General features: G+C 49.9%; 1 protein-coding gene and 1 long non-coding RNA gene across 2 annotated transcripts in view; one reads left to right on the top strand and one right to left on the bottom strand.

Moving 5' to 3' along the window:
* Positions 1 to 7,504: 7,504 nt before the first annotated feature.
* Positions 7,505 to 10,156, bottom strand: irf2bp2a (interferon regulatory factor 2 binding protein 2a). The gene is given in 3 exon segments (XM_060072650.1): positions 7,505 to 8,662; positions 8,963 to 9,495; positions 9,497 to 10,156. Coding segments are annotated over 3 exon segments (1,563 nt in total). The 5' UTR covers positions 9,808 to 10,156; the 3' UTR covers positions 7,505 to 7,943.
* A 192-nt stretch (positions 10,157 to 10,348) lies between these two features.
* Positions 10,349 to 13,303, top strand: part of LOC132472854 (uncharacterized) — a 3,621-nt gene continuing 666 nt past the window's right edge. Inside the window, exons 1-2 of the long non-coding RNA XR_009529197.1 lie at positions 10,349 to 10,821; positions 10,902 to 13,303. The exon at positions 10,902 to 13,303 is cut by the window's right edge and continues 666 nt beyond it. This is a non-coding gene — a long non-coding RNA (uncharacterized LOC132472854). The remainder of the gene's footprint in view (positions 10,822 to 10,901) is intronic.

Below are 13,303 nucleotides of genomic sequence, written 5' to 3'. Positions count from 1 at the left end.
CCCCGCCGAGGCAACAAGGCTCCGAGCCTGTTTCCATCAACACCCAACCCGACCCCCGCAACCTTACACCGTCACCACCGTCACCACCGTCACCATCCTGCCGCCGTCGCCGCCGGCAGCAGGATCCGCTGTGCGCGGTCCGTCACCACCTGTCGGGGGTCTCACTGCGCCCGAGCGATCGGATTCTCCGCGGCCTCTGCAGGCCTCCCGAAACAACCCCGGCCAACGGCACGCTGTTGTGTAACACCCTCCAAGTCACCGCCGCCTCCAATAATAGACCATCACCTGTCAAGCGCAGGCCCTGCCTATTTTCACAGCTGACCCCGAGACCCTGGCCTCCAGCGCCCCTGTCTCTATCACCCCCCCCCCCCCCCCCCATTCTCTCTCCCTCTCTCCCCTCTCTCCCTCCTTCTCTAGAATGTTCCAATGTTCACAGCATAGCATTTGCAAACACGTGTCGGGAAAACTATTTTGAACAGACAAACAAAAGACACCAGAGGAAGACAGAGCACACGGGGGAAAAGAAGAGAAGGAATCTCTTGACGGGCAGGGAAGAGTGAACAAAAGGGGTACAGGCTTATTTCTCTCTCTGTAGAGTTTGTGCAGTGGCAGCTGCTATGAAGTCTTGATTGACAACAACATTAGTGCCGAGAGGAGAAATAGCTCCCACTCAGTGTTATGTAACCTACAACAGACTAAAGTGCTTCCGTGCAAGTGTGTGCGGGCGTGAGTGTCGGCCATGCACACACAAACACAAAAACACACACAAGCACACACACACACACACACACAAACAAACACAAAGAAAGCTAAAAAGATTAGCAGAGAATGGAGAGTGTATATCCTGACATCCATCTCTGTAATGTGGGGGACCAGAAGGGGCGTTGCACAACACTTTGAATTTCCAGAGGAATTCTTTATTTATACAACACAGAGAAAAAAAACTAAAAGGCTATCCACTGGCCCCAGACATTCTTGTGGCCCTTTGAAGTTTGGCATGAGATGCTAAACGTTCAAATGGTTTGGTTGTGGCACAGAGCAGTTGTTTACTGCCGTGCCGTGCCCCGACTCGAACTCGCAACCCACTGTGACTGGCCCCGAGGCAAGGGGGCCCCGTGGCGGGCGACGAGGTCGACTAGGAGACGGGGAACCGGTGAACATTAGACAGATTAAAGAAGGAGATAGAGAGGAGGGGGAAAAGGCAGGGCGGGGCAGGAGGGGGAATAAGCCGCCCAGGGCGTCTCATAATCCATCACTTTGGATCTGCTGACACACCGCGGCGTCCGATCCATCCGTCCGATCAAAGCCCGAGCGAGCCAGGCTATAGCCCCCCCCCCCCCCCACACACCAGCGGCCCCCCAGGCAGCAGACGCAGGCGAGATAGCAAAGCAACACGGGTAGATATCTCGACGTATCTCAACGCATTAGCCACAAAGCGCAGTGCCGCGACACACGTACACGTTTAATTCAACTTCCCGACATGAACGTCCACAAAACCGAAAAAAAAAAAAAACACGCCCGCACGGAACCACCCGGCCTCGGGCTTGTTTACAGCTTTTGGCCTGGATGCGTTATTCAGCTCTTTAAAAGCAAAAGCACAGATGGCCGCTCCACAAGCAAACACCATCCATTTGAACCCAGAGCTCTCCCCCCCCCCCCCCCCCCCCTCAGCTGACTAAACAAGGCCCTGAGGGCTGTGAAGGACCAACCGGTCACCTGCCACCAGAACCACCCACCATAACAACCCCGTAGCCAGGCTCACCGCCCAGACTGCCTCCCCCGCTGGTAGCCTAACACAAGAGGATGGCCGGTTTGAAAAGCAGACACCTGGGGAGGGGAGGGGGAGGGGAGTGGGAGGGGGGGGGGGGGGGGGAGAGAGATTGCCGTGGCAACACCGGTGGCCCGGCCTCACACTCGACGGAAGTACGCGCCGGGCCTGTCCTCTGGTGCGGAGCTCACCGCAGCTCTGTTTGCTGGGGCTCATTCACACTTCACACGGAGCCACGATGAAAGTCGACCGCGGGACAGCTGGCCGGGAATACGTCTTCAATAAAGAGGCACTTGTGCTCACATGTTTACCCTTAAGTCGTCTGGCACCGATAGGAAAGTTTAACTTTCAAAAGATGGCATGACAGACATAGCAAACAATCCGCTTATAGACCGTTTAAATAAAAAAAGGGGGTTGGAGTTGGTGCCGTGCGTCTGATACGATGAGGTTTTGATTGTAGTTTGTGTGCGTATGCACAGAAGAAAAACATTTCCAACCAAGAGTGAGTGTATAGCTCCCAGCTACTTATATGTTTACCGACACATTAATATTTAGACATTTGAGTGTTTTTAATTTGAGAGGATAGTGACCTTGTTTCTCATTTGGTTCAGCGCTCGGTACGTTATCAGAATACCATCTCATCAAGCTGACTCAGAAGCCAAAGCAGTGACTCAGCAAAAACCGAAAGGAGCTGCGATCAGCCCGGCCAAAGCAGGAGTCCAGGCCCTAATTTGGATTAGTCCCATGTTATCCTTACACCGTCTCTCTCTCTCTCTCGCTCTCTCAAATGTACATTCGTCTTCTCCCACTCCCTCTCTCTCCCTCTGCTCCACTTTTTAAGATTTGGCAGCACTCCAAGATCTGAGAAAAACATTGGAGACACAGCCTCGTTTTGATGTCTGAAAAGGAGTGAGGGAGGGCGGGAGGGAAGGGAGAGAGATAGAGACAGACAGGGAGAGATAGGGAGAGGGAGAGAGAGACTCCATTTCCATTTCAGACTTGATTCACAGCCACGCCACAGAGAGGAGGAATAGAGGGCTACTGCGGGCATGAGCATTAGTGTCTGGCAGAGAGAAAAGGAAGGGTAGCTAGATAGAGCAGGTGCAGATCTGAGATTACACGATGAAAGCAGAAATGCGGGTTCACAAAGCAGAAGGGAGGAGCTAGAGAATGCAGTGCAGGAAGACCAGCATTAAAGGCCCCGGGAGAAGGAGGAGGAGGAGGATGAAGAGTAAAAACAGATCTCTCATGAAAGAATACCTCGATAAACAAGGCTCAGAGGCTTTCGTCTGCCTTTCCACATAACTCTCTACATTGAAATACGCCGCAAAGCTTTGGGATGTTTTTTGCCAAAGGCAGAGTGAAACAGATGCATGTACCATACACGTTCAATGCAGTGTGTGTCTGTAGAGGAGTGTAAGTCACCACCCCCCCCCCCCATCCCCGCCCCTTTTGCCCACAGAAGAAGCCTTTCCACATCAAAATAGAGCGAACGCTGCAGGCCGCAGTGGTACGCAGGCGATGTCAGCGCCACATGTAAGCCACCTTCTCGGCCCAAGCCAAAAAAATCCGAAGGGGGTTTTTCTGTTTTCGTTCACGTATCCTGCGGACTTGGCAACACTTCCCCTAATTGCTGGTTTGAGCTCCATCTTCTTCAACCCCCGAAGCTGAGCGGAGCAACCATCATTACTTAGTCTCGGCACCATCCCCACATCACGACTCCAAAGGGAAACTTTGGCTGCTTAGAAGAAAAAAACACAGAAGAAGAAGGAGGAGGCGGCAGCTCATCCGAGCGTGTCCCCGATACAGCATTTGCGGTGACCTTGTTTTCCCTGACAGGTCTAAAATTAAACCGGTGGATAAGTTATACTGGGAGCGGAGAAATGTGGACCAGATTCTCCTTTTGGCACATCCCCGTCTCTACGCTCTTTCAGGGGATTACGGCAGAACGACGCACCCTTTTGATTTATGGTTCTAAACATAGATTCATTAGAGAAACAGCTGGCTGGATCAGGCACCCCCTACCCCCCCCCCCACCCCCAAAAGCCCACTCTCTATGCTCGTGCCAAATTCAATTCTTTAGAAAATATTATAGTGAGTTTGATAAGGTTTGACGCCTCGCTCGTGTTGAACTGGGGCTGTGTCGGGCAGAAGTCGGTGTGCGAGGGTAAAGTCGAGATAAACACACCGTTTCCTATGCTATTGAAAATGTTGTTTTTCCATCGTCTTGTATGTGAAAGGCTGTGGCATTTGAACACAAACATTTCTTCCCAGTATGATAAATCATTTCACGATGAACCGACAAAAAGGCTTTACCACCACGATAGTAACTGACAATCGCATGCTCCTTTGTTTCCAAAATGGCGCAGCCATTGCGATGTGATATGTCGCAACGTAAAAGCCCTGAAGTATCAGTGACACAGTGGAGACGGAACAGCCGCTATATCTGTGTCTCTCATCTTTGCAAGGCCTTCATGTACATTTATTAGACAAACATACTTCCCCAATATCTGGTCGGGCCCTTACCACTAGTACATAGTGTCCAAAACCGAGCAGTGTACATTTACAGGTATGGAAAGCGGGAAACATGAAAGATAAGACTGACAACCCGCTCAAAAGCCAACAGATAAGAACTGCTGCCCGAGCCGCCGTGTGTGTCTGGTCAACATCAGTGTGCAAAAAGCCGTGTGCCGACATACGATTCAGTTAACCATTAAAGGAAATGGGAACAGCCAGGGCGCCAACCAACTGTTTACCTCACTTCGGTTAATGCCTTTCACTTACCTTGATTAAAAGGGGCAGCTTCAAATAAATACATCCTCCGGTCAATAGGGGAACTTTACGACCATTGATCGAGCTGAACGGCTGATGCAGAAGACCCTTCTAGATACGCTCTGTGGCAACGTGTCCATAACAGGAACACTTCTACCCCCCCCCCCGTTAACGGGAAACATTTCTGATAGATTGCGAAACATCCACCTTGAGATCGAAACTGATCGTAGGTCATGGTGTCATTTGATTGAGGAAATGTTTCAAGAAAAAAACGACGTGTCAAGTTCAACGAAGGCGATAGAGGACGAAGGCTATTTTCTGTTAACTGCTTCTTAGTGATATTATCACGTGAGGCGGTTGGACTCTGCCCAGGTGCAGGTTAGGCCTCGTGTGTTTTCCATTCATGAGGTCTAGGAGGAAGGTCAACTGATACAGCGATGTTCCCAAGAAAAGGAATGGGAAGCTCTGACAGGTCGGAGTTTGAACCTGAGAACATTGTTGACGCCTCTCCACCGGGGTAATATTTAACCGATATTGTGAAAAGGGTGATTCATAGTGCCTTATCTCTACACGATGGGATCAAAAGGTGGCTCTATGTAGGTCAAAGTTATAACTAATAGTAGCACCATCCAATATTGAACTTTTTTTCCAAACTTATTTCCTATATGAACACAAACTGCTTTACCTTAGTGTGCTTGTTGCATACACCAGCCACCACAGCACCTCTCTCCAGAATTTCCTCCCGCAGTGAATCTGCTAGAGAATTAGAAATACATCATTTTACAGATAGATAATGACCCATGGCTGGGGAAGGGGGGGGGGGGTAATGTCTTTCAGTACATGATTCGACAAACAGTATCCAGGAACCTCGTGTTTACCCAACGCCCTCGTAGCCATGCAACTGACCGCAGTGTTGTGACCCAAGCCGTTAAAGTGGACACTTTATCAGTGCATTGTGGGAGGTGTGCAGCATTAGTGTGATAAACACACGCGGTTACAGTCACCTGTGTGTGGCTTCGCATGACACGCTAGGTCAAGCATGTTGTTGTTTTTTTAATCCATAAAATGTTTCGGCCATATGCGCGGCTAAACACTAAAGATAAATCTGCAGTTTTTCCTCTGGCTCTCGTACCACCGGATTGAGGAGCAAGTAGGTCACGGTGGTAAATAATTTAAAAAAAAACTCAGATTGCACTATGTGTCATGCTGATGTGTTTGTCAGCAGCGGTTAAGCTTGACAGACTGTGAATATGGAAGGGCTAGGGTCGCTGTCCTGGAGTCACATGCAAGTCAATGGCAGACAATCTCCCTTTATCAGGCTGGGTGACAGTGTTTCAGCAATCAAAGTCCGACTGATAAGTCCCAGATAAATGTCAGACAAACGGAAAAGGACTTCAAACACACACACACACACACACACACACACACACACACACACGTCACAACTATGTTGCAAAACATACCTCCATAAAAATAGAACAGGTTCTGTTGAAACACATGAAGGTTAAAATTCATTGAAGAATATCAGCATTGAAAGCTGGTGCTCGAAATGGATTCCTTTGAACGAGATGTAGCATTCACTTCCAACCACTGACTGATCAGTCAGTCAAACAAAGCAGTGAAAAATAAAAAGGGAAATATGGTATGCTTTGCTCATAAACCGAACATTGTAGAAAATACCAAACACCTATACATATGTATAGTAAATGTGGTGCAGTATAGTATGCTACAATGGCAATGCGTTTATAAAAAGACTAGCGGATAGTAAACGCATATATTGGGAGAACCAATAAGTGATGTGAACGGCAACTCGCTGGACATCAGTTGGCAAAGAGTGTACATTTCTCAAAGACTGACACAAATAGGTAACAATGTGTGCATCATGCAACCGTATACTAAGACGTCCCTTATCCCTTAGAATTACCTTGTTTCTGAATTGCAGAATGTCTTTTATAAGCCCCCCAGCATGAGGTTCTTTGTCTAGGGAGGACGATGCATGCAGCACTGCAGTGACTGACACGTTGTCGTGCCACACACATACACCCACACAACGTTTGTGTTTATAGTAAGGTTGCAAGAAGGGTGCGGGACGGTTGCAACTTGAGGTGAATCATAGTGCACGCACGCTGGCGTGCCGTGCCAGCCCTGCATGAAGACACCGGTGGCGAATGTGCAAGCTTTTGTTGACGTTGTGCAAAGGAAAGGCGGAAATATTCTCGCAGCGATCACGTGACTCGCTGCAAGAATGTCGTCACGTCTGCACAACAACACGCTTCCGATTGTTTATATTTGTTTATAAAATGTCTACGCGGCCAAAGTTCAAAGGTTGGTGCGTTTTCTTTAGTTAGTCAAGTATTAATCATCTGGTGGAGGGGCTCGTACTGGGAAAAACATGTCGAAAGAGCTCGTATTATATATAAGACCGCATACCACCCGAAGCCCCAAGAGATACACGTCACACACCATAGACTCGTTTTAAAATGTAAAATAGTGCAACTGCTAATATGTCCACAGTTCAATTCATTAAGCTTAAGTGTGTAAATGCGCCGTTTGTGGGATGCAGGATAGTATCCTGTCGACGACCACGCACTTCCCCTGCTACTGACTCAACAGATTCCCTCTGAGTGTACATGACTCTGCACCTTATTCTGTATGCTGCAATCAGATACAATAGCGGGGAGGGGGGGGGGTCTACAATCCTAGGGGAGATATTCATCAGTGTGTATTTACGACATTCGTTTTAAAAATATCCATAGGAAGGCTGAGTGCTGAGCTTTGAAGCTGGCTGTGTGGCTGTGTGGCTGTGCAGCCCTGCCTCCACTGGGCTGTTCTGTGTGGTCATAACATGGCTGTCTCTCACACAGCAGAATCACCTAGTAGTAGTAGCAGCTCATACTTGGGCCAAAAAGGGGAAGGGAAGGTTATGGTCGGTATCATTTAAATGAAGCAAGCTCAGACAATGAGTTCATACAAGATCAGAAATTGTATTTGGCAATTTTTAAACAAGTGCATACAAGTACAACTAAAAGCATTTCAGTTTTGCCAAGTGCTCGTAGAGTAGCATTAGTCACATTCTACGTTAAACAGGAACTGCCACCAGACCTAAAAGTACATCAAGAATTGTGTTAAACATCAACGAATAGGAACGTAGTCCATTATAATGAGTACATACCTTTATCTTCAAAAATATAGAAACACAATGTATTCAAAAATCAAAAATTATACAACCATGTTTACGAAGTATACTCTTCCCTTGGGTCCAATATGTACAAGTCCGTTAGTTTGTTTGTTTTGAATGGTATGTATGTGATATTTATATATTTATACTCATATTTCTGATTCCCCCACCCCTCCCTCCCTCCCCCCTACCCCCCCTCCCCCCCAAAAAGTGTTCGCAACAAAATCAAGGGTCCCTCTCCTTTTTTACTTTGACGTCTCCCGCGAGGATGGTGGCAATCTCCCCCTGCATGAAGGCCCAGGGTACGTTCGAGCCCACCAGGGGACACTTCTCCCCACTGGGGCAGTACACCTCGCCCGTGGCCCCCTGTTGCTTGATGCTCTCCCGGGAGCACGGGAAGCAGAACTTGTGCGAGGGCACGGACGGGCACTGGACAAAGTGTGTGTCCTCCAAACGTTCGTGGCACAGGGTGCAGCAGAGGGGTATACTCCCCGGCACCGACGAGTCCGGAATGCTCTGGGGGTGCACCTGGTCCATGCCCGGCACGTGGGGCGTCCCGCCGCCGGAGCCCTCCCGCTGGTTGAGCCTCCGCTGGCTCATGGAGGAGGGCGACAGGGGGCTGCTGCTGTTCCGGCGGGTGGTCGAGTGCACCTGGTTCACGTCCTTGGGGGAGCTGTTGCCGCCCGCGTTGTCGGCTGCCAGGATGAGCGCTGCCATGGGAGACTGGCCGTTCTGGGCCGCCTCGGGTGGGGTGGTGCGGGGGTGGGGCGATATGGTGGAGGGGGGAGAGGTGAAGCTGGGTGGGGGCACCGGGGGCATCTTGTGGCCGTCTGAGGGAGGCGGTAACCACTGCTGCGCCTCGCCGTTGAGCTTGGCCGCGGTCCCCTCGCCCTCTGGCTCGGGGGAGGCTTTTCTCTTCATGCTGCGGGGGTGTTTTCCTCTGTCTGGTGGTGGGAAGGGGTTAAACAGAAGACCGGAGTTGAGGCACAGCGGCAGACAAGAGTGAATAATTCATCCGGCTGAACCACAAGCTGCATAGTACAAACGCCACATATAGGGTTGTGTTTTTTGGGGGGTTAATTCTTTGGCGCACACTCAACACATTAGTCAGCCATACTATCTCAATACCGTGTTTGGCTTTCGACGGGGACAACACCAACGCATGTGACCCATCTTACGGTCGGTTAAGCAGGAAAACAGACGGTATCGGTATAGTCATGCGGGACCACCGTAGCGGTGCTTACCTGATTTTGACGCCGTGGCGCTCGCCTCGTAGCCCATCACCCTTTGTTGCATGGCCGCATGGTCCTTCTTGAACCGGCTGTCGAACGTGTGCAGAGCCATCAGGTCCCTCACCGTTTTGCCCTTGCCAATCCAGTCCTGCTCGGCCCTGTTTTTGTGGCTCTCGGAGATCTCCGGCGTGAGGCTGTCCGCCTGTCTGTGCTTATCCTTCACCTCCCGTTCGTGCTCAGTGCTCGACACCGAGGCGGGTCTCTTGCTGCCCAGGTCGTTCGGGCTGCCGGACGACAACGCCGACGGGAGCCCCATCTGTCCGGGTCTACCGTTGATAGCGTGCACCCCTGGGGGCATGTTCCCCCCGTTGCCCAAAGACACTAGGTTCGGGGGCACCGTGCTATTCCTGCGAGGATTTGGGCTCTGGCGGTTCAGTTCTGGCGGGTCATCTGGTTTAGGAAATCCGTTCGGGGCAGGGAGGCCGTTCACTTGCCTCCCAGACTGATACTCGGGACCCAGCCTGGGCGGCCGGTCGGAGGAGAGGGGGGTAGCGATCCAGGGGCTGGGGGGGCGGCCGCGAGCCGGGGTCTCCAGCCGAATGGTTGATAGCCTGAATCTCTTTCCCAGAGAGCTGGGACTTCCCCGGCCCGGGAGATCTGCCCTCCTGAAATCCGTGAGCCCTCTTTAGCTGTCGGGCGGTCTCAATCACAAACTCGATCCGGTCCGCGCCCTCGTAGTTGACACATCCCCTGCACACGGGCTCGGTAAAATCCCAGATCATGGCCCACGGCATGCGCGGCAGGTCACATAAATAACACGACTGCCTCCGAGAAGCAGCGACCGCCGCGGACGACATTGCTTACCGCCACCCAAAAAAAAAACACCCGAAAAAATTGTGTTCCCAGGGTTCACGCTCGAGTCTGTTCCAAATGGGGGGGTCCTCCGCTGAAAAAGTGAAAACCGGGACGTGATCCGGGATTTGGGGGGTCGAAAATCCGTCCTCTCCCGACAGCAACACACCGATGGAGTCAGAGGGAGAACTTCATGACAGTGTGCACTTTACTACGGCGCGCCTCTGTCTCTCTCTCTCTCTCTCTGCTGCTGCTGCCCACAACTCCGCTGCTGGCTCAATGTGTGGGGCAGTGACGTCACCGGCCAGCATTCAACCCGCGGTGGCTCCTCTCTCGTCTCTAGCCTTCTCTAGCTTCGCGTCTATTGACTTGATTCTTCGACAGCCCCCTTTAGCGCAAACCCTCTCTCTCGTCAGTCACATCCCCCTTTTTTATTTTATCAGTGAGAACCACTGGGCCAAAAACTACACCCAGTCACCGTGGCGTTGCATTCAACGTGTGTGTGTGTGTGTGTGTGTGTGTGTGTGTGTGTGTGTGTGTGTGTGTGTGTTGGGGGGGGATGTGTGGGGAGGGAGGGAGGGGAACTATTGCATTCAATAAGTGAACTGAACAAGGAGCTGGTTTTGGAGATTACGACAAAATGGCTGTGGTTGCACTCTACCAATCGGGGCGTTTAAAAAACGAAACTATCTGAAGGGTTTGCAGAGGGAAAACATCATCACACAACCGGTCCTGGTGGCTCGCCGGTTATAAATCGCTGAACGGTCGGTTCTCCGGGAGAGGCTGAAGCGATCAGCGCCGTTTTTTTCTCAATGCACAACAACGCCTCTACTAGCGGTGTGCAGTGAATGAGGTGGGTCGCACATGCATTTCTCTACCCCCTGGAAACGTTTAGCAGCCTCGAGCACGTGCTGGCTGATTGTGTTATTGAACCGAGTGTGCTACTATGTTCGAGATGAGCACGATTCTGGTGCGAATTGAAGCCCATTCAGTGTGTGTGTGTGTGTGTGTGTGTGTGTGTGTGTGTGTGTGTGTGTGTGTGTGTGTGTGTGTGTGTGTGTGTGTGTGTGTGTGTGTGTGGATGTGAGTGTTTGGACAGCGTAGTGCAAGCGTACTTTTGGTCGTTATAACAAAGAAAGCGAAAGACATCCGCATTACCCAACCCTAACATGCAGACTCACAGGGAGGGGGTTTCCAGCGTGCTGTAAACCTTGAATGGGTTCGGCGTTACGATATGAATATAATGCGACTGCTTTTTTTTTTTGGCAGGCAGTCGCCGGTAGCATGAAGGAAAGCCAACAAAACCGCACACACTTTTAATATACAGGCGATCCCACACATGGACGACACGCAAATGCGATTTATTTAATCTCGTCTGCAGCGTGTGTATGTAGGGCTGTCCTCCACGAAATAAGGACACAGCCCTACTATAAGGTTTTATTTGCTTTGTGAAACGGACAAATCGAATATTACTATGACTGAAAGACCAGATTAAAAACAAATGATGGAAAGTACACTACACGATGAGAAACACAACGTACACACACGCACACACGCACACAAAAAGTATCCACGTGAAGTGGCTATTAGCATTCTGCCTCCTCTGGGTGCATTCCAACTCATTGCAGCTTCGCCCCGGGCTCTGGGTGAGGCAATGCGTCTGAAACCTGCAGACACAAAGCAGGATATGTTTGTGCAAGCCCCGATGACGTTGGAAAGAGGAAGCAAGATGTTTAGTCACGTAGCCACAGCGCGCCTCACCCATCTATAATGAACACATGGAGCCATGAACACATCACGGGGTGGAAGGCTGATCTTTGGATCGCACCCAGACCCCACCTCCTACTGAGGAATTTATACTGCGAGAAAGTTCAACCAGTAATCTGTGTTTTCTTTCACCGCCGGTTTTTCTGCCAATCGATGCTCCCTATCAAATCGTGCTGCCTAGTGATTCTGCGCACGCGCATGACGACAAAATAGAATATATTATTTTTTTTATCGGTCTATTTATTGTTGTTGAGAATATAGGTGTGTTTCATTCCTGAGGCGACCTGTTTATTTGTAACAAGGCTTCTAAAATGTCATTAGACCATATAGTAGAAGGCTATTACATTGGGACATCTATGTTCATTAGAATAGTGTGGTTGAGCTGTCTGATGCTATGGTTAATTTGATTAAATACGGACGGAAATAAATGTAGTACTCTTAAATTCCCAGAAAAGCACATGACTTCTGCGCTACTTTGACCCCTTGTGATTCAATTCGCTCTCTGATTCTTTGCGGCTGTGCTTTCCATCCACATTAATGCGGATTATGGTTATGCATAGTGTAACCGAGATTCGATTAAAATCGAATCCTCGTGATTTAAAAATACATCATCAAAAAAGACAACGTTGTTAGTCTAATTGTGAATAACAATAATAACCCAGACTTTATTGCGATTTGGACAAATGTTGTGTAACCATTATGTGACATGCCGTGACAAATACGCAACTCAAGGGCGCCCACTTAAACCTAATGGCGAAGACATATAGCGTGATTTGTAAATGAAGAGTGGAAGTAGTTAACAAGCGAGGGAGATGAAGGCATTGGGAATACTCATGACAACATTAACAAGTAAACTGGCGTTGGGTTTAGCTCGCATTCTGAGCCTGTTAAGTTGCATAGGTCATCTTTTATTTATGTTGGGGAGAACCATTAATCATTCTCTGTGAAGCTGGTCTGCCCCAACCGGCGGAGAGCGCTCCATGCAATTGTGCATTGCATGTTTGGGTTGTTTTTTCCACTGCCACCACCACGGGCGCCACTGCTGACGTTGGCAAGCGAACGAACCGCAGATATATTCCAGGGCTGCAGAATGCATAATGCAGCCCTAGAATATAACTGCGGTGCGTTTCACACGTTAACCATTTTGTGCAGTTTATTTCACATCGCCTTATACATGCGTATGATGCAAGTGGCGAGATTGAAACACCAGGCCGGCAATTGTCCACAGCCACACACGCTACACGTTGCTCGTAACCATGGTGACCCCAGAGCACCCCCCCCCCCTTGCACCACACACACACACACACACACACACACACACACACACACACACACACACACACACACACACACACACACACACACACACACACACACACACACACACACACACACACACACACACACACACGCGCGGATCCTGTTTACAGCGTTGCTATTTTTAACCACCGATTCTACGGCGATCGGATTAGAGGAGCGCAGACAGAACGGAGGGTCTGACCGTCCGTGCGTCGGAGGAGGCGGAGGAAACCGAACCCGTTTGTTTTTCTGCCCCTTTAAATTAAAATCACCCCTCGTCGTTCACCCCGTGTGTGTTTGCATCACGCATCCTCGGTTGAATTTGTATATTGAAAATGGAAAAGGGTGTCACGTGTCACCGTGTTTCCGTATTTTCGTTCCCTCTTAAAATAATAAATGAATAAACAGTGTCTGTAAGCGTTGCAGTGGCTGGTC

Source organism: Gadus macrocephalus, chromosome 15, assembly GCF_031168955.1.
Source record: "Gadus macrocephalus chromosome 15, ASM3116895v1".
NCBI lineage: Eukaryota > Metazoa > Chordata > Actinopteri > Gadiformes > Gadidae > Gadus > Gadus macrocephalus.
Note: the sequence above shows the minus strand (reverse complement) of the source record. Positions and strands in the feature narration are given on the sequence as shown.